Consider the following 27421-nt stretch of genomic DNA (forward strand, 5'->3'; position numbering starts at 1 on the left):
GTGAGGTAGAGGATGCCATTAACAATCTTGTGAGAGGTCCTTTAGGATAAATATGACCATAACATGATAGAATTCTTCATGAAGATAGAAAGTTATGAGGTCCAATCCAAACCTAAGATTCTAAATCCAAACAAGAGAAATCACAAAAATATGAAGCATGTTAGCTGTGATAGAATGGTCAACTTCACTAAAAGGCATGACAATGGATAGGAAACGACTTAATATATAGAGAGTGAGTGTGTCCATTGCAGCAGTTTGAGATTCCTTTTGGGTCAAAGGGCACAGCATGTAAAGTGGCCCAATCGTGGTTAACATTAGAACTTAAAGATTGTATTAAATTCAATAAGGAGCATAGAAAAACAGAAAATAGGTACAGAAGTAGACCATTGGGCCCTTCGAGCCTGCTGTGCTACTCAATATGATTATGGTTGATCATCCTACTGAGCACCGTGTTCACACTTCCTCCCCATACCCTTTAATCTGTTTAGCCCTAAGAACTATATCTTCTCGAAAACATTCAATGTTTTGGCTCCAACTACTTTCTGTGGCAGAGAATCCCACAGGCTCAACATTCTGAGTGCTAAATAACCTACCCCATATTCTTAGACTGTGACTGCTGGTCCTATGCTCCCAGACCATAAGGACCATCCTACCTGCATTTTTCCTGTCTAGTTCCATTAGAATTTTGTAGATTTCTATGAGAACCCCCCCCCCCCCGCCTTAGTCTTTCAAACTTAGTGAACATAGTCCTAACCAATCCAAACTCTCTTCAAATTTCAGTCCAGCCAACCTAAGAATCAGTTGATTAAACTTTCATTCCATTCCTTCCATAGTCAGAACATGCTTTGTCAGATAAGAAGTGCAAAACTGAATACAGTACTCTATTCAGTGTCTCACCAAGGTCCTCTACAGTTGTTCCAAGGCACCTTTGTTCCTGTACTCAAATCCTCTTGCAACAAACTTACCATCTGCCTTCTTCACCACCTGATGCGCCTGTATGCTTACTTTCAACAACTAGTGTACAAAGATACCCAGGTCTTATTGCGCTGTCCCCTTTCCCAATCACTTACCATTCAGATAATAATCTGCTTTTCTGTTTTTGCTACTAAATTGGATAATGTCACATTTATCCACATTATACTTCATCTGTCATACATTTTGTCCACTCACTCGATTTATCCAAATCAAACTGAAGCACCTCTGTCCATCCATCAGTGCCTACAAGTGTTGTATAAAAGTCATATGAAGAAAGTAACAAGCCTGCGGACTCAGAACAGTTTAGAACTCAGCGTAGAAGGACCAATGCTATTGATTAAGAAGAGGAAGAAGAGTATGAGAGCAAACTTATAAAGAACATAAAAGTGTACTGTAAAAGCTTCAAAAGCATGTGAAAAGAAATTGATTAATGAAAATAAATGTAGGCCCCTTACTGTCTGAATTGGAATAATTATAATGGAGAGCGAGGAAGATGCAGAGCAATAAAACAGCACTTTGTTCTATCCCTACAGAAGGAAACACAAATAATCACTTCCCAGAAATACTGGGGAGACAAGGGTCTATTAGGAAATGAAGGAAGTTAGTTTTGGGAAAATAAACAGTGCTGGTGAAATTAGGGGGTCTGAAAATTGATAAAACAAATAAAACTCTTAACAGAGTTGTCAGGACTTGATGCAGGGATGATGACGCTTCTAACCTAGACTAAGGGGTCACCATAGGTTATTTTAGACTGAGGTGGCCAGAAATTTCTTCATTGAGAGCGTTAGACTGTAGATGGCTGTACAGGTGAAGTCATAGAAAGCTATTTATTTCATAAATATATTTAAGAACCTAAAGGTGCCAGGTTGTTTGGATAGAGGGTGGGGGTATTACATATTGATGTGTAATTTTGACATTAAGCCACCCTATCTCAGAGTAGGCACCCTTTGACTCCACCAATTTCTAGCACCCTTACCCTTGCACTCAGTATCTGTGGTATGGTTGAATCACACCTGCAGTTCTGTATCTCTCCCCAGAGTTCTGTGGTTTCCTTTTCTGCAAGAGAAGGAGTGGGAGACTTAACAAGTGAGAGTAATTTGCTATGGTGAGCACCTGGGTGGAAAGGATTTATTGGGGTAATTATTGGACACTGTCATAACTTTACGTAAAGATGAAGGTGAGAATCTGTGGTGGATAAAGTTTTAAGTCCAGAGACACTCAGTGATGGAGATACCTGTAAGATAAGTTGGTAGGGGGAATAATACAGTGGAGTAGGATTGAGAAGAAAGAAAGGGAGAAATGCGTGGCAAGTTCTTTACACAGAAGGTGGTGGGTGCCTGGAACACGTTTCCAGCGGAGGTGGTATGGGAATGATACATGTATAAAGAATATAAAGAATATAACCATCGCTGTTTGGCTTAGGAACAAGGTCCTGCATATTATTCAGGAATCATACGCATGCTTCTATTGTGCTACCTCCAATTTATTGTTGCCTCAGCCTCCTCTTCCCTTCGGCTTTAGAGAACAAGTCCCTCTGTTTTGCTTAGTCGTCAGCAGCACACTAGGCAGGCACTCTTTGGCCTGCTACTTTACAAGACAACACCCCAGTGTCCTTTACCATGTTGCTTTAAAAAAGTTTCCCCTCTTAATAGTGGAGTTGACATTAAATCATGTTATGTGATACTAATTGCTCAGCAAAACTGGAAATCATGTGTGAATGCACTGGCTGGGTTATAAGAAAACAAACACTGATAGATATACTGCACTTAATTCTGGTTTCCCAAACAATCCTGACCCCATGCTATTTTCTGAAACATTTTACAATATTAACAAATGAGAAAAACATTGGAGATAGTAAGTTGACATTTTGATAGAGATATGAGGGATATTTCAATTGCTACGTGATACCATTGGCTTATGGCAATTTCTGTAGAAGGTACTGTTGTCAATTTCTTTCATGTCACACGGAATTTTTATACAAACATTGTCAGGTTACATTAATATCTTAGTAGTTATACCAGAGATAACAGCCTAAGACTCGATCACACTGAGTTATGGGCCAATTATCTGAACTGTTCCAATAAAAACTACTCAGTGTATATAATACTCCATGGGTGACAAATCCATAATATTATGAGGAAAAGAACACTCACTTTTTCATGACATTAGAAAGATGGAAAAAAAAAAGTTTATCAGGTCCCTAGAAGGGCTACTTAGCAGCAAACTAAAATATAGTGACAAAGTGCAAATGACAGCCTTGTTTGAAATTGCATAAGATGTCACATGGGTTAATGTCTGCTTTAAAAAGCAAGCAAATCAATTAAACCTTGGCAAACTAATACAAGCTCTGTGCAAATTCAAGTACAAACTGCAAAGAGATTCTGTAAGACAACAAAATGTGAGGCTGGATGAACACAGCAGGCCAAGCAGCATCTCAGGAGCACAAAAGCTGTGCTCCTGAGATGCTGCTTGGCCTGCTGTGTTCATCCAGCCTCACATTTTGTTGTCTTGGATTCTCCAGCATCTGCAGTTCCCATTATCTCAAGAGATTCTGTAATGTGTTCAAACGTGGAGGACCTACATATTTCCCATATGCACCTGCAAGGACCAGGATCATCAGTTAAGGCAGACATGTCACTGAATATATCACAAGACAGTGGCATCCATTCAGGTGCAGCTTTGGCCACTAGAAACTCTATCAGATTTCTGATGCTACAAGTTATATTCCTGGATATAATTGCAAGTCCCCTTACTTGGATTGCCAGTGCTTGTTCATTCTTCATCTGACACAAGCAAATGATGCCTGAATTCCTGGTGGATTTGCTGCTGTCTGTCACATGCTGAGCCACAACATAGTAGGTGGTAATAGGGCAAGAAAGTAATAAGACCATAAGACATGGAGTGGAAGTAGGGCCATTCAGCCCATCGAGTCCAGTCCACGATTTAATCATGGCTGATGGGCATTTCAACTCCACTTACCCGCACTCTCCCTGTAGCCCTTAATTCCCTGCGAGACCAGGAATTTTTCAATCTCTGCTTTGAAGACATTTAACATCCCGGCCTCCACTGCGCTCCATGGCAATGAATTCCACAGGCCCACCACTCTCTGGCTGAAGAAATGTCTCCTCATTTCCATTCCAAATTTACCCCCTCTAATTCTAAGGCTGTGCCCGTGGGTCCTAGTCTCCCTGCCTAACGGAAACAACTTCCCAGCATCCACCCTTTCTAAGCCATGCATTATCTTGTAAGTTTCTATTAGATCTCCCCTCAACCTTCTAATCTGTAATGAATACAATCCCAGGATCCTCAGCCGTTCATTGTACGTTAGGCCTACCATTCCAGGGATCATCCATGTGAATCTCCGCTGGACACGCTCCAGCGCCAGTATGTCCTTCCTGAGATGTGGGGCTCAAAATTGGACACAGTATTCTAAATGGGGCCTAACTAGAGCTTTATAAAGTCTCAGAAGCACATCACTGCTTTTATATTCCAACCCTCTTGATATAAATGACAACATTACATTCGCTTTCTTAATCACGGACTCAACCTGTAACTTAACCTTTAGAGAATCCCGGACTAACACTCCCAGATCCCTTTGTACTTCAGCTTTATGAACTTTCTCACTGTTTAGAAAATAGTCCATGCCTGTATTTTTTTAAAAATAGTACATATTGAAATAGAAAATGACTTTTCAGGACTGCTTCATCCCCCAGTTGTCCCCAGTGACTTGGGTGGGAGTTTTAACATGCAAGAGTACAAGGATTAGGTGTGGGTAAGATGTCACAGTTTGCAAAATGCAAATACTTTTGGAACCCTGCTACAATCCAGCAACTTTGATGCTTAAGTTAGGAGGGTTAAGCTGATTGCATGCAATCCCTGTAAACAGATTTCCTGAGCTTCATGAAGCTCATCATTGAAGTCAAACTGACCATACAAAGACAATGAACAGAGTTGATTAAAAATCATGCAGATACTCCAATAAGGACTGAATGCTCATAGCTGCTTTCTTACCAACTAATGCAAGGGGGTGTTCACAGTTCTTTTGCTGGGAGCTTACTTACTACTCTTATAAGGTTAAGCTAGGCAATGCTTTAGTTATAGAGTCATGGAGCTGTAGAGCATTGAAACAGACCCTTCGGTCCAACTAGTCTATGCTAACCAAACATTCTAAAGTAATTTAGTCCCATTTGCTAGCATTTGGCCTATATCCTCTAAATTCTTCCTATTCATATACCTATCCAGTTGCCTTTTGAATGTTGTAATTGCCAGCCTGTACCACCTCCTCTCACAGCTCATTCTATCCACGTACTACCCTCTGTGTGAAGAAGTTACCCCTTCCTTAGGTCCCTTTTGAATCTTTCCCCTCTCACCTTAAATCTATCCTGTCAAAGTTGGACTCCCATACCCCGGGGGAAAGACCTTGTCTATTCACCCTATCCATGGCCTGGATGATTATATAAACCTTGATAAGATCACCCCTCAACCTCTGACTCTCCAGGAAAAATAGCCCCAGGCTATTCAGCCTCTCCCTATAGCTCAAACCCTCCAACATCCTTGTAAATCTTTTCTAAACCCTTTCAACTTTTATACATCCTTCATATAGCAGGGAGACCAGAACTGAACTCAGTTATCCAGAAGTGACCTAACCTCTCTGATGAAGGGTCTAGGCCCGAAACGTCAGCTTTTGTGCACCTGAGATACTGCTTGGCCTGCTGTGTTCATCCAGCTTCACACTTTGTTATCTTGGATTCTCCAGCATCTGCAGTTCCCATTATCTCTGACCTAACCAATGTCCTGTACAACCGCAACATGACCTCCCAACTTCTATACTCAATGCACTGTCCTGTAAAAGTGCTTGAACGAAAAACTTTCTTCACTAACTATCTACCTGCCACTCTGCTTTCAAGGAACCATAAACCAGCATCCCAAGGTCTCTTTGTACTTGCCTTAGATTGGATCTCAGATGAAAAGCGATATGATTAGCACTGGCAGTTAGTCTATTGTTGACTAAGCCTTCATGGTAACAGAATGTAGTCAGAGCCAAGCTTCCTTGAGGGTGATAAAGTTGCTTTCATTGATGTCAGTGATCTATGGCTTCCTAGACAGCCAGGTGAAAGATGTGTCATTGACTAAATGTTCAGTGTACGTAAGGTATGTTTCACATTCCTAGCAGATCAGAAGTGCCATTCAGCACATACCAACCAGGATATCAAGGAAGGTCACACAGCGATATGCTGTTAGGATTGAAGCTACAGTAGGGACAAGGTGGAGAGGAGACATATTCTGTGGATGAACCTGAGAAACAGGGGGATGGCAACATTATCAAGGCTTCTCACACTGTTACCTGGAAGTTTTCAATTAATATTAGTTCACAGCTGTGAGGGTCACATTTGCCAATGCTATCTTCGGCTACAATTTTTATATGACTGATCAAACTAAATTTCTGGTCATTGCTAACACTAGGATGCTGATGCAGGGGATTCAGCAATGTTAGTGCTCTTGCATGTTATAGAAAGATTATTAGATTCTTTGTTACTGCAGATATTTCTTCTCTTGCCACTTGCAAATGTTATTTGCCATTTTCCAGCCATACTTTGAAAGTTGTCCAGGTGTTACTGCACGTGAACATAGATTTATTTAGTATCTGAGGAATATGTTCATCTTACATCTGACCTTATGATGGAGGGGAAAGTCATAGATGAAATAGCTGATGAGGTTTGGGCCCAGGACACTGCCCTGAGTAATTCCTACAGAGATATCCTGAGATTGAGATCATTACCCAAGCAGACCATCTTCATTTGTGGTAGGTAGTACTCCATAGAGTGGAGAATTACCTCTGATTCACGTTGACTCCAATTTTGCTGAAACATTCTGATTTTATTCTCAGCTCACCTCTTGAATTAAGCTCTTTTGTCCATTCTTAGCCTGGGATGGTAATAAGGCACGGGCCGAGTGATCTAGTAATCAAGCATCAGGGAATCCCTTATTGCTGAGTAAAATGTTGGCAAAATCTTCAATCACTAATGATTGAGTGTAAATTGATGGGATGATAATTAAAGTGGAGTTGCAGGTAGACAGGATGGTGAAGAAGGCATCTGGCATGCTTGCCTTCATTAGTCAAAACCTTTAGTATGCAATGTTGGGACATCAGGTTGCATCTGTGCAGGGCATTGGTGAGCCCACTTTTAGAATAACGCATATAATTCTGGTCGACTTTCTATAGGAAGGATGTTGTTAAACTTGAGAAGGTGCAGAAAAAATTTACAAGGATGTTGGTGGGACTGGAGGGTTTGAATTAGAGGCAAAGGCTGAATAGCTGGGGCATTTTTTTTCCCTGGAGCATCAGATGCTGAGGGGCGACCTTCTAGTGGTTTATTAAAATATGAGGGGCATGGATAGGGTGAATAGACAAAGGTTTTTGTCCTAAGTTGGGGGAATCCAAAACTAGAAGTCATGATTTTAAGGTGAGAGAGGTAAAATGAACAGTCATACAGCACGGAAACAGATCCTTCAGTCGAACTCTCCGCTCAGACACCTCTCCACCATCATTCACTGGGTGGGGCACCACTCACCTGGTTCCATTCTTGACTATCTAATTGTATCCCGAGTAGAACTTGCCTCCCAGTGCTGTTTACTGCACTGATCCACAGGAATTTAATCTACATTTTGCCCTCAGTGGTATTATCTAAAGGCAGACATTAATTTTCGTACGTACTGTAAGTGATGGTGCTGAGCTTTATTTCTCCACTTGTTAAATTATCAGGCTGCTTATCTGGCATCTAGTATCTGATGAACAGCCATTTCCTCCAACGAAGTATCAAGAAAATGAAATCTATTTTCAGTACCTATTCCAAATTTCATTTCCTAGCCATCAGCTACATTGCTCTCCATGGGAACTGATTACATTTCACAATTTTGACATCACAGTTGATCCCAGATAAATGTCTGACCTCACACTCATGCTGTCACTAAAACCACTTGTTTCCACCTTCATAACATTACCCAACTTCACCCTGTCTTAGCTCAGCTGCTGGTAAAACCCTCCATTATGCTTTTATTACCTCTAGACACAACTACTGTAATCCTGTGATAATGGGAACTGCAGATGCTGGAGAATTCCAAGATAATAAAATGTGAGGCTGGATGAACACAGCAGGCCCAGCAGCATCTCAGGAGCACAAAAGCTGACGTTTCGGGCCTAGACCCTTCATCAGAGAGGGGGATGGGGAGAGGGAACTGGAATAAATAGGGAGAGAGGGGGAGGCGGACCGAAGATGGAGAGTAAAGAAGATAGGTGGAGAGGAGAGTAGGTGGGGAGGTAGGGAGGGGATAGGTCAGTCCAGGGAAGACGGACAGGTCAAGGAGGTGGGATGAGGTTAGTAGGTAGATGGGGGTGCGGCTTGGGGTGGGAGGAAGGGATGGGTGAGAGGAAGAACCGGTTAGGGAGGCAGAGACAGGTTGGACTGGTTTTGGGATGCAGTGGGTGGGGGGGAAGAGCTGGGCTGGTTGTGTGGTGCAGTTGGTGGAGGGGACGAACTGGGCTGGTTTAGGGATGCAGTGGGGGAAGGGGAGATTTTGAAGCTGGTGAAGTCCACATTGATACCATTGGGCTGCAGGGTTCCCAAGCGGAATACGAGTTGCTGTTCCTGCAACCTTCGGGTGGCATCATTGTGGCACTGCAGGAGGCCCATGATGGACATGTCATCTAAAGAAAGGGAGGGGGAGTCGAAATGGTTTGCGACTGGGAGGTGCAGTTGTTTGTTGCGAACTGAGCGGAGGTGTTCTGCAAAGCGGTCCCCAAGCCTCCGCTTGGTTTCCCCAATGTAGAGGATGCCGAACCGGGTACAGTGGATGCAGTATACCACATTGGCAGATGTGCAGGTGAACCTCTGCTTAATGTGGAATGTCATCTTGGGGCCTGGGATGGGGGTGAGGGAGGAGGTGTGGGGACAGGTGTAGCATTTCCTGCGGTTGCAGGGGAAGGTGCCGGGTGTGGTGGGGTTGGAGGGCAGTGTGGAGCGAACAAGGGAGTCACGGAGAGAGTGGTCTCTCCGGAAAGCTGACAGGGGAGGGGATGGAAAAATGTCTTGGGTGGTGGGGTCGGATTGTAAATGGCGGAAGTGTCGGAGGATAATGCGTTGTATTCGGAGGTTGGTAGGGTGGTGTGTGAGAACGAGGGGGATCCTCTTGGAGCGGTTGTGGCGGGGGCGGGGTGTGAGGGATGTGTTGCGGGAAATACGGGAGACGCGGTCAAGGGCGTTCTCGATCACTGTGGGGGGAAAGTTGCGGTCCTTGAAGAACTTGGACATCTGGGATGTGCGGGAGTGGAATGTCTTATCGTGGGAGCAGATGCGGCGGAGGCGGAGGAATTGGGAATAGGGGATGGAATTTTTGCAGGAAGGTGGGTGGGAGGAGGTGTATTCTAGGTAGCTGTGGGAGTCGGTGGGCTTGAAATGGACATCAGTTACAAGCTGGTTGCCTGAGATGGAGACTGAGAGGTCCAGGAAGGTGAGGGATGTGCTGGAGATGGCCCAGGTGAACTGAAGGTTGGGGTGGAAGGTGTTGGTGAAGTGGATGAACTGTTCGAGCTCCTCTGGGGAGCAAGAGGCGGCGCCGATACAGTCATCAATGTACCGGAGGAAGAGGTGGGGTTTGGGGCCTGTGTAGGTGCGGAAGGGGGACTGTTCCACGTAACCTACAAAGAGGCAGGCATAGCTGGGGCCCATGCGGGTGCCCATGGCCACCCCCTTAGTCTGTAGGAAGTGGGAGGAGTCAAAAGAGAAGTTGTTGAGTGTGAGGACGAGTTCAGCTAGGCGGATGAGAGTGTCGGTGGAGGGGGACTGGTCGGGCCTGCGGGATAGGAAGAAGCGGAGGGCCTTGAGGCCATCTCCATGCGGAATGCAGGTGTACAGGGACTGGACGTCCATGGTGAACATGAGGTGTTGGGGGCCAAGGAATTGGAAGTCCTGGAGGAGGTGGAGGGTGTGGGTGGTGTCACGGACGTAGGTGGGGAGTTCCTGGACCAAAGGGGAGAAAATGGAGTCCAGATAGGTGGAGATGAGTTCGGTGGGGCAGGAGCAGGCTGAGACGATGGGTCGACCAGGGCAGGCAGGTTTGTGGATTTTGGGAAGGAGATAGAAACGGGCCGTGCGGGGTTGGGGAACAATGAAGTTGGAGCCTGTGGGTGGGAGGTCCCCTGTGATGATGAGGTCGTGTATGGTGTTGGAGATGATGGTTTGGTGCTCGGGTGTGGGGTCATGATCGAGGAGGCGGTAGGAGGTGGTGTCGGAGAGTTGGCGTCTGGCCTCGGCGACGTAGAGGTCAGTGCGCCATACTACCACTGCGCCACCCTTGTCTGCGGGCACTGACCTCTACATCGCCTCTCAGTCTCCATCTCAGGCAACCAGCTTGTAACTGATGTCCATTTCAAGCCCACCGACTCCCACAGCTACCTAGAATACACCTCCTCCCACCCACCTTCCTGCAAAAATTCCATCCCCTATTCCCAATTCCTCCGCCTCCGCCGCATCTGCTCCCACGATAAGACATTCCACTCCCGCACATCCCAGATGTCCAAGTTCTTCAAGGACCGCAACTTTCCCCCCACAGTGATCGAGAACGCCCTTGACCGCGTCTCCCGTATTTCCCGCAACACATCCCTCACACCCCGCCCCCGCCACAACCGCTCCAAGAGGATCCCCCTCGTTCTCACACACCACCCTACCAACCTCCGGATACAATGCATTATCCTCCGACACTTCCGCCATTTACAATCCGACCCCACCACCCAAGACATTTTTCCATCCCCTCCCCTGTCAGCTTTCCGGAGAGACCACTCTCTCCGTGACTCCCTTGTTCGCTCCACACTGCCCTCCAACCCCACCACACCCGGCACCTTCCCCTGCAACCGCAGGAAATGCTACACCTGTCCCCCTGTCCCCACACCTCCTCCCTCACCCCCATCCCAGGCCCCAAGATGACATCCCACATTAAGCAGAGGTTCACCTGCACATCTGCCAATGTGGTACACTGCATCCACTGTACCCGGTGCGGCTTCCTCTACATTGGGGAAACCAAGCGGAGGCTTGGGGACCGCTTTGCAGAACACCTCCGCTCAGTTCGCAACAAACAACTGCACCTCCCAGTCGCAAACCATTTCCACTCCCCCTCCCATTCTCTAGATGACATGTCCATCATGGGCCTCCTGCAGTGCCACAATGATGCCACCCGAAGGTTGCAGGAACAGCAACTCATATTCCGCCTGGGAACCCTGCAGCCATATGGTATCAATGTGGACTTCACCAGTTTCAAAATCTCCCCTTCCCCTACTGCATCCCTAAACCAGCCCAGTTCGTCCCCTCCCCCCACTGCACCACACAACCAGCCCAGCTCTTCCCCCCCACCCACTGCATCCCAAAACCAGTCCAACCTGTCTCTGCCTCCCTAACCGGTTCTTCCTCTCACCCATCCCTTCCTCCCACCCCAAGCCGCACCCCCAGCTACCTACTAACCTCATCCCACCTCCTTGACCTGTCCGTCTTCCCTGGACTGACCTATCCCCTCCCTACCTCCCCACCTACACTCTCTCCACCTATCTTCTTTACTCTCCATCTTCGGTCCGCCTCCCCCTCTCTCCCTATTTATTCCAGTTCCCTCTCCCCATCCCCCTCTCTGATGAAGGGTCTAGGCCCGAAACGTCAGCTTTTGTGCTCCTGAGATGCTGCTTGGCCTGCTGTGTTCATCCAGCCTCACATTTTATTATACTGTAATCCATTCCTGGTTAGTCTTCCCTAAACTACTGTATGTCAACTTAAGGCCATCAAAACTGCTGCCTGTGTTTTAATTCTCAGCAAGTCCCAATCCCCTGTCTCCTCTGGATTTGTTGACCTGTATTACTGGGTCCTTGTCAAAATATGTCTTTATTTTAAAGTCCACATTCTTGTTTAGAAATCCTCCAAGGCACCCTCTTCTATCTCTGTTATTTCCTCAGGTCCAAGAACACTCTTGAAATATCTACTTTCATCCCATTCTGGACTTTGGAATATCTACAGTTTGAATTACTCAAAGATTGGTGGTTTTGCCTTCAGTTGTCTTTGCTCCAAGCTCTGGAAGACCGTCCTATGCATCAACACCTGTTGCTCCCTTAAGACACCTACTTGAGCCATCTTGCAGTAATCTGACCCAATATCATCTTCTGTGGCTTTGTTTTATAATGTTTATGCAATGTGTGTCGGGACGTTTCATTACATTAAGGGTACCATATAAATTTAAGTTGTTGCTGTTGTCGATTTAAACATTCACAGCTGAAGGTTAAATCTTGAGTGAACAAGTTACTAACATCAAATGCCAAACTGCTATCAATAAACAACCAGATGCTTTAATTTTTAAAAACTGAAAAGATTTTTGGACTGGAATTCCTTGGATTCTGCTGATCTGCCATAAGGAAAGTGAGAGACTGGTAGAACATTGCCAGAGAATATTGCAACATGGGGCATGCTCGTACTTTGCCTTTTACAGAATTCTCTTTCTTGGCATGAAAATGGCAAAAATTCTAGTTCATCCTTCAAATGAAGTTAACACCAAGGCTTGACTAAAACATTCTGACTTTGCAAAGCAGATCCTATATATAGGGAGCTACTGGTATCAGGTAATAAAATAAGTTATATTTATGTCATTCATATGTCAATTGAAAAGATACAGGCAGAGGTTTCTAGTGTATTATAATAGTTAACATTTTTGAACTAAGATGAATCACCCTTAGCAGGTCAGAATTCTAACCTTGCTTTTAAAGGAAGGTAAGTACCTTTAGTCAAGCTTGTGTTATGACCGGATAAGGAGGGATTTAATGGTTTCCCTCTTTATCCACTCCTCATTTGAGCACAACAGGTTTTTTACCAAGGAGTGAGTACAAAAGTCACACAGCCAAGTTTTCTTGAGCTTTAAATGGATGTTTTTTTTTAAATTGTATTTAATCTGGTCTAAGACAAACAATAAATAAAACTCAAGTTTTTTTCACACAGATAAAATTGATTCACACTCACTCCTGCCAAAGTGGTTTAAAGATATAGAGGAGCAACTTATCTGCTCTTTTGAAAAAAGCATCTGCTGGTGCTGAGTTCTTTTCAAAAACTGGGTGGAACTGCAGTTGGTTCCATTCTTGTCTAGTCTGTCAAAGCCAGAGAAGAACTTGCAATGCTTCTATTTCTATTATTCCCTACTATCATCTCAGTTTGTAGAATTTCCCAGCCACCAGCTGGTGGATTGAGAATCAATGGCTCCAGTTAAATAGCAGGAGGGTGCATTGGGATGGGTCCTTGACACAGCCCTGGCCCAGTGATGCCTTCCCACCTATTGATGACAAGGTCGATTGGCTGACTACAGCTATTTTGCATCATTAAAGGCCCAACTAAAGGCCAGTTCTTAGAGCCACCAGTACTTTTCCATCTGTGAGATGTCATTGAGCTAGTGTCCCTGCCTTAATTTGGATAGCACTAAATGGGGTCAGCAGCATCAGGAGCCTGCCTGCCTGCTGTCTTTATTTGAACAGTGAGCAATTAAGTAGGCACTTAGGAAACTGCTACAGTAAAATGACACACTTGGTCCTGCTGATATCAGAGGTGGCCTTGGAACTTATTTTTCTCCCCCAGCGTGAGGATCCCAAAGCTCAGCAAAATTCAGCTCAAGATCGCTACACCGCTAAACTTATTTGCCTTTAGCTTTTTCCAGACAGTAGTAGGGGATGTCAGCAACATTAATCAACCTACAGTTGACAACTGTATTAAGAAGGAGGCTGATCCATGTTCAACACAATGTCTATGAACAACTGGATCTCCAGGGGTAATACAGTACTTGAGTTCATATCTGTTTTAACTGAACACATTGCCAAGCTGGCTTTCTGGGTGAATATGGGCTGACAAAAATCACAAGATCCTGTCCTCCTGAGAGGTACTTGCTGTTGTTCTTTGGTGTCAGCTTTGCCGTTGAATTAGAAGGTTGTTAGGAAGTTCCATTTTAAATGCTTGAGCACAAAATTTAGGGTGATCTGCCTGTGAGAAAATATTGCATTGACATACCTTATATCTTTTGGATGAGGTATTAAATCAAGGCTCTTCCTACCTTCACTGTTGGGTTTAAATGATCCTTTATTACTTTGAGGAAGAGAAGCACTTTCTTTTTCCTCCCAGTGCTCAGAAATAATAACTGATTACATGGCCTTTGTCAATGTGGGACTTTGCTGCATCAAAAATAGCTGCCACATTTCCCACATTGCAACAGTGACTACACATTAAATGTACTTAATTGACTCTAAAGTCTTCTGTGGTACATTGAAGGAAAAAGGGTGCTATATAAAACCAACCTCTTTCATGTCTCTCAAAATCCATTCTTTCTTGCTATTTCAGGTTGCAAACTTTGTCCAGACTCTTCCTGGTTGCAAAGAACAGGCAAAGACCTTTAAGGAAGAGGTAAGAAACAAAGTAACCATATCTCTTGGAATGTCGCTGAATACAAATTCCCTGACAGCTATTGGATCAGAATATGTTGCATTGAGCAGGCATAGGTATTGTAGCATGCTGAAGTAAAGTTTCAGCATAGGCCAGAATGATACCCTTTCATTTGACTTTTTCATGCAAAGAATTAGTTGTAAAAACTGTGTAAACCTTATAACCACAAGACATACATAGAACATAGAATAATACATCGCAGAACAGGCCCTTCAGCCCTCGATGTTGCGCCGACCTGTGACCTAATCTAAGCCCCTCCCCTGACACCATCCCATCATTATCCATCTGCTTATCCAAGGAATGTTTAAATGCCCCTAATGTAATTACATTGGCAGGCGGGGCGTTCCATGCCCTTACCACTCTCTGAGTAAAGAACCTGCCTCTGACATCTGTCTTAAATCTATCACCCCTCAATTTGTAGCTATGCCCCCTTGTACAAGCTGAAGTCATCATCCTCAGAAAAAGACTCTCACTGTCCACCCTATCTAATCCTCTGATCATCTTGTATGTTTCTATTAAATCCCCTCCTAGCCTCCTTCTCTCCACTGAGAACATACCCAAGTCCCTCAGCCTTTCTTCATAGGGCCTGTGCTCCAGACCAGGCAACATCCTGGTAAATCTCCTCTGCACCTTCTCCAATGCTTCCATATCCTTCCTATAATGGGGCGACCAGAACTGCACGCAATATTCCAAATGAGGCCGCACTGGCGTTTTGTACAATTGCAGCATGACATCACGGCTCCGGTACTCAATCCCTCTACCAATAAAACCTAACACACCGTAAGCCTTCTTAACAGCACTATCAACCTGGGTGGCAACTTTCAGGGATCTATGTACGTGGACACCAAGATCCCTCTGCACATCCATACTACCAAGAATCTTTCCATTGACCTGGTATTCTGCCTTCCTATTACTCCTCCCAAAGTGAATCACCTCACATTTAACATAGAACAAACATAGAACATTACAGCACAGTACAGGCCCTTTGGCCCTCGTTGTTGTGTCGACCTGTCATACCGATCTCAAGCCCATCTAACCTACACTATTCCATGTACGTCCATATGCTTGTGCAATGACAACTTAAATGTACCTAAAGTTGGCGAATCTACTACCGTTGCAGGCAAAGCGTTCCATTCCCTTACTACTCTCTGAGTAAAGAAACTACCTCTGACATCTGTCCTATATCTTTCACCCCTCAATTTAAAGCTATGCCCCCTCGTGCTCGCCATCACCATCCTAGGAAAAAGGCTCTCCCTAGCCAACCTATCTAACCCTCTGATTATTTTATATGTTTCAATTAAGTCACCTCTCAACCTTCTTCTCTCTAATGAAAACAGCCTCAAGTCCCTCAGCCTTTCCTCGTAGACCTTCCCTCCATACCAGGCAACATCCTAGTAAATCTCCTCTGCACCCTTTCCAAAGCTTCCACATCCTTCTTATAATGCGGTGACCAGAACTGTACACAATACTCCAAGTGCGGCCGCACCAGAGTTTGGTACAGCTTCACCATAATCTCTTAGTTCCGGAACTCGATCCCTCTATTAATAAAAGCTAAAACACTGTATGCCTTCTTAACAGCCCTGTCAACCTGGGTGGCAACTTTCAAGGATCTGTGTACATGGACACCGACTTTCAAGGATCTGTGTATGTGGACACATAACAGCAGAATTAAGCCATTCAGCTCATCAAGTCTGCTGTGCCATTCAATCTTCTGCCTTTGTCCTATAACTCTTCATCCCCTTACAAATCAAGAAACTATCTAACTATGTCTTACGTACACTCTATGATCTGGCCTCCACAGCCCTATTGATAATGTGATCCACAGATTAATCACCCCTGGCTGAAGATTTCCTCTTTATCTCAGTTCTGAAGAGTCGCCCCATCTTCTCCATGTTCCATCTGTCTCAGTATTCAATATATTCAGTCAGGTCCCCCCACATCCTTCTAAATTCCATCAAGTACCGATCCAGAGTCCTCAACTGCTCCTCTTGGGAAAAGCCCTTCATCCCGGAATCATTTTTGTAAACCTCCTCTGGCATCCCTCCAAGGCCATCACATCCTTTCTTAGACACAAGGCCCAAAACTCCTCACAATATTCCAAATATGGTTTGACCAGAGCCTGACACAGCTTCAGCAGTACCTCTCTGCTGTTATATTCTTTTGAAATGAATGCTAATATTGTATTTGCCTTCCTATCTGCCATCTGAACCTACATGTTAACCTTAAGAGAATCTTGTACTAGGGCAGCATTGTGGCTCAATCCTGAGCACTGCTGCCACGCAGCGCCAGGGACCCAGGTTTGATTCCTGCCTCGGGCGACTGTCTATATAGAGTTTACACATTCTCCCCATGTCTGTGTGGGTTTCCCATGGGTGCTCCGGTTTCCTCCCACAGCCCAAAGGTGTTCAGTTTAGGTGGAATGGCCATACTAAATTGCCCACAGTATTTAGGGATATGTAGATTAGGTGGGTTAAAGGGGTTTGGGTGTTGGGGGGGATGCTCTGAGGGGCGGTGTGGATTTGTTGGGCTGAAAGGCCTGTTTCCTCCTGTAGGGATTCTATGATGAATCTCAAGTCCCTTTGTGTTTAAGATTTCCAAACCCTTTCCATGTTTTGAAAATAGTCTACACCTGTAACTTTCCTGCCAAAGTTCATAATCTGAAATCTTCTCGCGTTATATTCTACCTGCAACTTCTTTGCCTACTGTCCTAACCTGTCCAAGACCTTCTGCATTCTCCCTGCTTCCTCAATGCTACCTGTCCCTCTACCTATCTTTGTGTCATCTGCAAATTTAGCAATACTGCCCGCAATTCCTTCATCCAGATCATTATCATATAACATGAATAATTTTTGTCCCAACACAATGCCCTAGAGAACTCAATTAGTCATCCTATCCCCTCCCCACCTCCCAACCTATACTCTCCTCTCTACCTAATTTCTCCTCTATCCATCTTCGGTCCGTCTCCCCCTCTCCCCATTCCCCTCTCTGATGAAGGGTCTAGGCCCGAAAGGTCAGCTTTTGTGCTCCTGAGATGCTGCTTGGCCTGCTGTGTTCATCCAGCTTCACACTTTGTGGTCTTGGATTCTCCAGCATCTGCAGTTCGCATTATCTCTAGTCATTGAAAAGACCCCTTTATCTCTACTGTCTTCTTCCAGTCGGCCAATCCTCTATCCATGCCCCTAACACCATGGGCTGTTATCTTATTTAATAGCCTCCTGGGTGGCACCTTGTCAAAGGCCTTCTGGAAATCCAAATAGATCACGTCCACTGGCTGTCCTTTGTCTAGCTAGCTGTTTACCTTATCAAAAATTCTAACAGATTTGTCAGACATGACCTCTCCTTGACAAAGCCATGCTGACTTAGCCAAATTTACCTTGCACTTCGAAGTATAATGGGAATGCAAATCTTACCAATGATGGAGGTCGGGCTAACCAGCCGATAGCTTTCAGTTTTCAGCCTCCCTCCCTTCTTAAACAGGGCCGATACATAAGCCATTTTCCATTTCTTTGGGACCCTTGCTGACTCCTGAAAGATCAGGAAGTAAAATAAAATCTTTTTAACATGTAACTGTTTTTCTAATTGAACCTTCATTTAAAGCGTTGTTTGCAATTTGTAATCAAATCACATCACATTCACTACAGTGCTAAGAAGCTTAAACTGGTGGAAACACCACTTGGAAATCTAAACATAAAGGAATTTAAAAAGTTCTCAGCTATGCAAAAATATAAATGTATGATTACATAATGCAGAAAATCTCTGATATTTAGTTAAGAAATGGAAAGATAGATTTTCCAAATCACCACACGCAGCAATTATTGAATCCCACAAGTAAGTATCAGAAAATTAGGCAGCATTTGATACTTTGTCAAAGTGACCTTCAGTTACCTGGCTTATATCCGGTTGGGATAACAACAGTCTGCTTCATAAGCACAAGCTTGGACTTGGACGTCCATCTTCCAAGATGGACTTTCTGAGTCAGTTTACTTTGAGTTGTCGTGATGCATGTGTCATACTTGTATGCAAATTATTCAGAATTTATTAACAGCGGTTTAATGCACTCAGGAAGAAAATATGGAAGCTTTGGGAAAGAAAGCAGTGAGGCAGAACTGAAATGAGTAGGAGGAAATGTATTAACATACGAATGCCTTGTGCAATCAGATCATTGGAAGTAAATTACGCCAGTAAATTTGCCAGTAAACCACTGCATATGTGGTTTTTGTCCATTATGGTTTATGGCACTGGACATGACAATGGATTAGGAAATTGTCAAACTAAAATACACTTACCAAATACCAGAAGTTAAGGTTGTTTTATGCCCAAAATTTCACATTTTAAAACAATTTTCTTCTTCCAAAATGTAACTATGTTGTGATTCATGCCTATCAGTTATGATAACTAACATTATATTCACTAGAACATGATATCGAAGTAACAATCATTCTGTATCCCATTAAAAATACTAAAGGCACCCTCAGTGTCCAATTAATTTCACCTCCCACCTTAGAAGGCAGGCTGGCATCAGGCCGATTGTCCACCAGTGATTGGGCACTCCAGATTTACTCCTATTAGAATTCTGTAATAGATGGTCAATATATTCTGCAAAATTGTTGCACAAAGGGTAGTGTTAATAGTTATTTCAAGTGAATCACTTGGAAAGCTTTTATTTTCTTGGACAGAACAGAAAATGAGTCATGTTGAGTTATCAGGCTCGCATCTGTGCCTATTTGTTATAGCCATGTTGTGATGTAGTCTGCAAAACCAAATTACTTCACTGTGTTTAAGCAGCCATAGAGATTAGGAACAGCTCCAAATTCAATCTATGGTCTTTAATGAACATACTTAAGACCATGGTAGAAGTGTTAGAGTTAGTTTCAGCACAATGAAAAGATATTAGCCTTGATTACCATTCCTTGTTGTGAGATAGTTGCTGAATGGCCTCAGGGATCAAGTAAGTTCCATTTCTGACTGGAAGGGTGCACATATGAAATGATCCCCATTTAAGCAACATACTGAAGACCACACACAACTACTGTAACTGCACCCTTCCATGGAGTCACTGCCTGTATAAAAGTAAATAAAAACTGCAGACAAAACAAAAATCTTTTCTGATGAAGGGTCTGGGCCCGAAACGTCAGCTTTTGTGCTCCTAGGATGCTGCTTGGCCTGCTGTGTTATCTAAAAATCACCACAGCCTGTTTTCCACTTGCCTTAATTACTTGTAAATAGTAGTAACGTATTCTCAAAGTAATTCAATGCATTCTCATGATAATGTGATGGCTAACTGTTTAATGTGCATAATATAAAATGTAGACTTTTGAGAGATTATTGAATTTCAGCTATATATTTGCCTTTCTTGCTGAAATGGTTGAGTCTGTAAAGTTCATTGACTTTTGCATTCATGATCATAAAAACCCCAATTAAGAATAATTTTAGTATATGTGCTTAATTACCAAGCATTAAATTGAACAAGGAAACAAAGCATCTAGTTGAATTCTTTTTGTAGTCTGTAAACTTCTTAAATTGAATGAGGAGGATTTCTTCTGAAAGGATAGAGAATCGATGGAATTCTTTATCGCAGAGGCTGGGTCACTAAATATATTCAAGGCTGATAGAAAAATATTTTAATCAGTAAAGAAATTGAAGATTATGGGGAAGGGGCAGGAAAGTGGAATTCAGGATTATCAGATCAGCCATGAATGGCAGAGCAGACTGGATGGGCTGAATAACCTGCTTCTGTTCCTTATGTAAATGGTCATATGAATTGACTTATGAGCACTTTTCTGAGAAAGGGTGCACGGTGGCTCAGTGGTTAGCAATGCAGCCTCACAGCGCCAGGGACCCAGGTTCGCTTTCCTCCTCGCGCGACTGCCTGTGTGGAGTTTGCACATTCTCCCCGTGTCTGCGTGTGTTTTCTCCGGGTGCTCCGGTTTCCTCCCACAGTCCAAAGATGTGCAGGTTAGGTGGATTGGCCATGCTAAATTGCCCATAGTGTTCAGGGGTGTGTGGGTTGTAGGGGAATGGGTCTGGGTGGGATGCTTCAAGAGGCGGTGTGGGCTTGTTGGGCCGAAGGGCCTGTTTCCACACTGTAGGGAATCTAATCACCTGTTGCAAATATCTTTCAAGTCTAACAGGAAAGTCATCATAAATAGTCACTTAGGTGACTTGCAGATTGTTCTTTTCTGTGTTACTTGTGAGGGCCAAGTGAAGAATGAAGGGAAGATCTGAAGGCATTCGACAACACAATGGCTCAGTGGTTAGCACTGCAGCCTCACAGCACCAGGCGCAAGGGTGCAATTCCAGCCTCGGGTGACTGGCTGTGTGGAGTTTGCACATTCTCCCCGTGTCTGCGTGGGTTTCCTCCAGGTGCCCCAGTTTCCTCCCACACTCCAAAGATATGCAGGCTAGGTGGGTCGGCCATGCTTCATTGCCTGTAGTGTTCAGGGGTGTGTGGGTTGTGGGGGGATGGGTCTGGGTGGGATGCTTCAAGGGGCAGTGTGGACTTGTTGGGCCGAAGGGCCTGTTTCCACACTGTAGGAAATCTTTTTAAAAATCTATTAACATCCCAAAGCAAATGCCTGTGCAATGCAATGAACTCAGTGCCTTTAACGTACTCCAATGATAGCACGATTTTTCCAAGTCTGTTACCACAGAGGTAAAGACCAGAAATTGTAAAACCTTTCCTTGGAACTTCATTGCTTATGTCTGTTATTATGCTACCGTCATAAGCAAGGTGGAATTTTAGAAAAGGCACACAGTTAGAAGCCAGTATTCACCCTCCAATCCAACTTGTGCAAGTTAATGAAATGCATTCTTTTGCACGCACACTCTGCGAACATAATTCGCAGGATTTCTGTGCAACTGGAATTGCATAGCTCTGTATTGTTTGCCAAGCCTGTCCTACAACAATGCTTGTGTTTTGCATGTACATCAATGAAATTGCACTGCAAGTTTTTTCTGGCATGCTTACTTGGCATAGGTAAATGCTAGAGGTCTTTATATCTTGGAGTTATTCCTTACATTTCTAAACTTACACAGGTTTGTTCCTAAAAGTTCTGGAGATCTATAATAATTGTCACTCATACTGTCACCTTCACTGTGGGCAGATTTTAGGAGTGACTTCAGCTCCAAACAGCATCCTTGTTGATTCTTGACATGCAAAGTCTTAAAAATTGTACTACCCTGTAACACATCATTTTTGCATTGCAACAGGGAAGATTTTCAAGTTCCACATTGTATAATGTTCAATTTTAGATGACATCAGTAGCCCTTTTAGAATTCCTGCACTTGATATTCTGGTTTGCAAGTCCTGGTCATATCTGCATAGGAGGTTCACAATCACACTTAAATTGGCAGACCTTGGAAAATTGTGGGATGCTTGTATGCTAGAGACACAGGTTTGTATTATTGAAATCGTATTGAGGGAAATTTCCCCAACCAAAACAAAACTCTGGAAGGGTCATTAGCAGATGCTTCTAGAGAGCTTACAGCACAGCAGGAGATAATCTGCAAATAAAGCACAATAAGTAACCACTTTGAAGAACATATATTTTGAAAAAAGCTTCAATTTCATATAGACTTTCAAATCCAGATATAAGCACACCTTTAATTTAAGATATGTTTACACGATGAAATGCCTTTGTAAATACTTTCGATTATTGATTCCAATAATTTGCATATTTTGATCATTTTTGCACATTTTACTATTACATGTGATCATGACCAACATTTCAGAAATGTGCCATTGAGTAAATTCATCCTCCCCATTAATAGTATGTAAACATCACACAGAGCATGTCCTCCTTCTAGTAATGGAATTCCAGTACATGTAAACAAGGAGCAGCTATGACAGCAGAATAATACTAACATTGTTGCATCACATTTTTCCACACATGCAGTTAACAAACATTATTTATTTGCTTCAATCCAGTGATACAAGCAGAGTGTTCAGAAACTGAATTACCATGCAACTAATAATCCACAAGTCTTTGAACACCACTGCACTTGGAGTATCTGCTGCTGATTTTTCCAGACTTTTATTAATCAGGGAAATTGCCGTTCAGCTGGATTTCAGTATTACAAACTTGGACCACATCTGAGGAAATCAAAAGTGCCCCTTTATAAATAATTTATTTGTAGCTATTAGTGGTGGCTTTTCAAGATATATTTACAAATAGTGTTTTAAATATGATCAAGTTAGCCAATGAATTTATCTTTATTTTTGATTTAATTAAATTACATAAATTGTTTCACCAGGGCCATTTGTTTTGTTTTACAGCAGATTGATGGAGAAGCATTTCTTTTGCTGACACAGGTGGACATAGTTAAGATCTTGAGCATCAAATTAGGCCCAGCCCTGAAGATTTACAACTCCATTCTGATGTTTAAAAATTCTGAAGATAATTTGGAATAGACATTGTGGATTGAAAAGGGCAACTGTTAAGTGATGCTATTCTTTTCTACCAATGAATAGTAAAATTATTCTCCTTGTAATGAGTGGCACATTAAACTGTAGATAATTTATCAGCAAGATTAACAGGGTATATGAAGATATTCTAAGATATTGTTGAATTAAAAGAATTTTTAGTCACAGTTGCTTGTCAGTAAGATATGGTGAAGTAATTAAATTGTGTAGTAGTAGATGATACGTTTGCAAGTTGCATTTGTACAGTAGTTGTGGAGACATTTCACAGGCAATTCAGATGAAATTACAATCTTACAATATAAATAATTTAAAAACACAGTTAGGCAAAGGTAGTTGTCTACCTGTGAGATAACAGGTTTAAAGTATAAAATGGATTTATGCACTTTAATAGTGTTACCAGACTTAGAACAAGGCAGGAGATAATCTGCAGACAGAGCACAATATGTTAATCACTTTAGAGTATGTATTGAAATAAGATACAATTTCTGTAGGTTTTTCAATTACCTGTATTACCTTCATCTTTGGATATGTTTAGGTGGTGAAATACCTCTGCAAATATAATTGATTATTCCACAGCGCATACTTTAAGGTCAAATCTATTTGCAGTTTGCTACTACATATGATCGTATGAGCAAGGATACAGAAATTTGCTATTAGATGTGCAAATTGGCCCTCCATCTTGACTATGGGCCAGCTTTACACAGCATCATCTCTTTCTAGTATTAGCTCGCCAACCTGCAGAAAACAAAGAACAGCCATGTTAGCAGAATAATGCAAAAGATCTTGCAACCTCTTATACCATATATATGCAAGCCATTCTTTCCCACACACACAAACACAATTTAAAATCCTGACTTCAAACATACTGTGAATTATGGCACAAACCAAAAAAAGCAGCAAAATGCTGTTGAATGCATTGATTGTCTAATAGATCAACCTGACAGGATAATGCAAGAATGAACTTTACTTAATCACATATTATCTATGTGATACAGATAATTTTCAGTAGAACAGCAACTTGTATCCTCCTTACACCTCCAATTCATATCTATAGAAGAAAGCAATATTGCAGAGACTCTGTGTATGTACTAGAGTAGTCATAAATTCTGAAACTCTGCTATTTCCTATTATTGCATGAAGCTTTATCATTGTTTTCATAACCTTTTCATGATGAATTCCTAAGGTATTGAAAGTTTACTCCTCAAGGAACAAAGTGCATAATTTTCATAAATAATAGGTGTGCCAAATAAGATGTGAATTAATAAGAAGTGCATTTTGTTTTAGGAACTTAATTTTTGTTTTGAAGGTGTGGAAACATACTACAATAGCATGTTGTTTGCTTTTTGTAGTGGTTACTTTTTTATTTGCGTTATCAAGCTGTAGAGCTTTGCTATTTGTATACTACGTTTTTAGTGTAATTATGAGCACATTGCAATTTTTGTTTGTTATTTATGTTTGCACAATCTGATCCAAAATGATGTACTTTACCTTAAAAAAGGTTTTCTGATGTACATGGTGTTTTATTAACTATTGTATAAGTATTATGCACAATGTCTATATGGGTTAGGACATGTTTATTATTAAAACTAATGGTATCATAAACTGAAAATTATCTTTCCAAGATGGAACATTAGTTTAAAACAGAACTCTTAGAGCAGGAATGCAATATGGTGCATATAAAACTCTGGTATATTTTCGTGGTTTTCTATATCACAAATCAACTACACAACCTCTCCTTCAGCTAGCCTCAGTTTTTATTTGTTAATTAGTCATGATGTATAACACAACTGACATTATTATCATTTTTGTTTAAAATATCCAGAGCGAAGTAGGATTTCATGAAAGAGCTAAGGTATGGGAAGCTTAATGGATAGGATTGATTTTATACTTTTTCAAAACAAGCAGTTGGAAAAAATAAAAAGAATGGACCAGTTGAACAGAAGCATCTATTTTTGTGGAATATTCATTTTTAATGTTTTTGTTTTTAGAAAGGGTGCGATTCTTTTTTAAAAAAAAGTTTTGTAAGTTAGTTTTCTGTTGTTTCATCATCTAGAACAGAAAGTTATTTCTGTAACTCAGAATTTGTGCCTTGACATTTGTTGTGGAGTTTGGCAACTAGAAGCATAATTTTTAAAGGTTTGAGAGATGCAAGACAATTCTTATTTTTTAGCTACATCAGGAAACGTGATAAGTATAAAAGTCAAATAACAGACCAGCTACGTAAATCAGTAAATAACACTTTCATACATAAAGCAATCCTTACTGTAGTTTACACCTATACAGTTTTTTTTAAGTGCTAGAGAATATGTTTGATAAGTTTATTTACTATACAGTAATTGATGCAACAACATTAGAATACTTCTGCTTTAATATCACCAGTCACTATATATTACCCTTCAGTATTGGTGCTGACAATAAAGTTTTCAACAAAAAAACCTCAAATGCTTCAAATTCATGGTTAGTAGGAGATGGAAAAAATGACATTGAATACCTTTTATACTGTCATTGAACAAAATTGTCATTATTAATAAATCAAATTGTTCCCAATGAACACAGAGCCGTACATTTTAATATGTATAATGTACAAGAAAGTCCAAAATTTCTCAATTCATGGAAAGAGTTTGTTATATTTGTAATACAGTGTTTGTAACCACACTTAGATGTTGATGATACATTGTTGAAGAAGATAACTGTGTACAGGGGATGCTTAAAAATAATCTCTCTTATTCTGGCATGCTGTACGTTACCTTCAATTGGAAACTATTTTTAACTGTGATGTTTTATCAAAGTGAGCTTGCAAATTTTTCAAATAAAGTTCTGTTATGTTCAGACTTCCTATAATGCTCTGATCTCCTTTCCATCATTTACTAGTTTCAACTTTTCATGCAAATCACAACAACACTGATAGTTCAGAGGAATCAATATGTAATATATTAAACTTCAATTTATGTATCTGAGCAAACTAAGCCTTTGGCCCCAAAATTAGACTGAGTTGTTCCAGTCTTCTTCCATTACTTTGAGAGGCCACCAGTGGAATCATCAGTAAAGTAACATAAACAGCTGTTGAAGTGGTTTCTCCTGAGATTCTGCTGAGAAACCAAGAGCAGATCTGTGGCATTTGAGTCTTTTTTGCATGTCTTTGTCTCAAGGTGCTGAGTCATGCCGGGGCCCCACCCTTTGGTAGTTCAACCAAGATCCCACACTTTATGTTATGAAACAGTGAATGTCACCAAGTTATTTTAACAGACAAGGTATCACAAGTGGATCTCATGCTCACTCCCACTCAATGCCCAGACAAGACTCTTCATTATTTCCTGCTGGAAGGAAGTAATTAAAAAAGGGAAACACACTGATTTCCTAAGTCTCCAGGGTCACTGACATCATTTATAAAACCCTACCTGTTCAAATTAGCTAGCTTAGCCCACTACTGGAACCATATAGTTTCTATATCTCACTTCACAGTTCACTAAACAACTCAGCCATCTTATTTAAATATGCTTGTGGTGGTGATAATTTAGACTTAAAGATTTGATCAGCACTACTGGTCTTCCAGAGTTTAATGAGGAAGAATGTTAGTCTGTCCTCATTACAAAGCAGTCTCAAATCACTTCTTGTGAATCTCTTCTTGCTGTATTGGTAATTGCATACGGTTGTTCTGATCAAATATTTCTCTGTCCCAAACATGCACTGCTGTTACTCCCTCACATGTAGAACCCCATTAAAATAGCTGTTAATCTCTGAAGAAATTAACATTTGAATAAAAAGCAATAAACCTGACAAACAATTGGTGTCCCGTGTGTACACCTGCAGATTTCCCTACTGCTGCTCATGTAGCTGGCATAACTGGTGGGATTTCTGGATGAGTTTAGGATTCCTCCAGGTGTAAAAGTAAGATGGAAGTGGAACAATTGAAAGAATACTTTATCCCAAGTAAAAGTTACTATGGAACCAAGCAAAAAATTCATATCCCAGAAAATTTGTTGAACGGTATTGAAAATGTTTTGCTTGACTATTCATAAGAATTCCATGGCTAAAACATCAATCAGAAATAATCCTACATTGAAAATTGGGTAATGTCACTGAAGTGGAACTGAAAAGAAAACCAAAAAACAGCAAAATTCATTCGTGCTGATCGGAACTGATGCTTATTCTACTACAAAGAAAATAGCTATCTGTTTGTTGAGTCGCTGGTAAGTGAAACAGTCTTTTCTATTAACTACCAACTTAATCAAATATATAAAAGTATAAATGAGTAATATAATGAAGTTATTAAATCTTATTAATGATGGCAGTGCAGATGGTATGTCAAAGCTATAGCATGTGAGAGTTCCTGGATACCATTGTGACTCAGAGCAAACACTCCCACCACGTGTTTTATGACAAGTCAGATCCCAGACTGAAATCTTGCTTGATAGATCATTTTGCTTTTGGTTTTATCAAGGTAGATGTTCACTGAAACATAAAAAACATGATGTTACAGATTTGGTTTTTAAACATAAAACAGAAGTTTATTATGCAAAAG

The 27421-nt window shown here is 41.8% G+C and overlaps 1 protein-coding gene across 9 annotated transcripts in view; it reads left to right on the forward strand.

The window, feature by feature from the left end:
* The window catches only part of LOC125451546 (lethal(3)malignant brain tumor-like protein 4), a 290557-nt gene extending 264870 nt beyond the window's left edge, over window positions 1-25687 (forward strand). For all 9 annotated transcript variants that reach the window (XM_059645844.1, XM_059645843.1, XM_059645845.1 and 6 more), the window contains 2 exons: window positions 14376-14438; window positions 22753-25687. In XM_059645844.1, coding sequence (XP_059501827.1) covers window positions 14376-14438; window positions 22753-22887 — 198 coding nt within the window. In that variant the 3' untranslated portion in view covers window positions 22888-25687. The remainder of the gene's footprint in view (window positions 1-14375; window positions 14439-22752) is intronic.
* The last annotated feature ends 1734 nt before the right edge of the window (window positions 25688-27421 follow it).

Source organism: Stegostoma tigrinum, chromosome 5 (assembly GCF_030684315.1).
Source record: "Stegostoma tigrinum isolate sSteTig4 chromosome 5, sSteTig4.hap1, whole genome shotgun sequence".
NCBI classification, from domain to species: domain Eukaryota; kingdom Metazoa; phylum Chordata; class Chondrichthyes; order Orectolobiformes; family Stegostomatidae; genus Stegostoma; species Stegostoma tigrinum.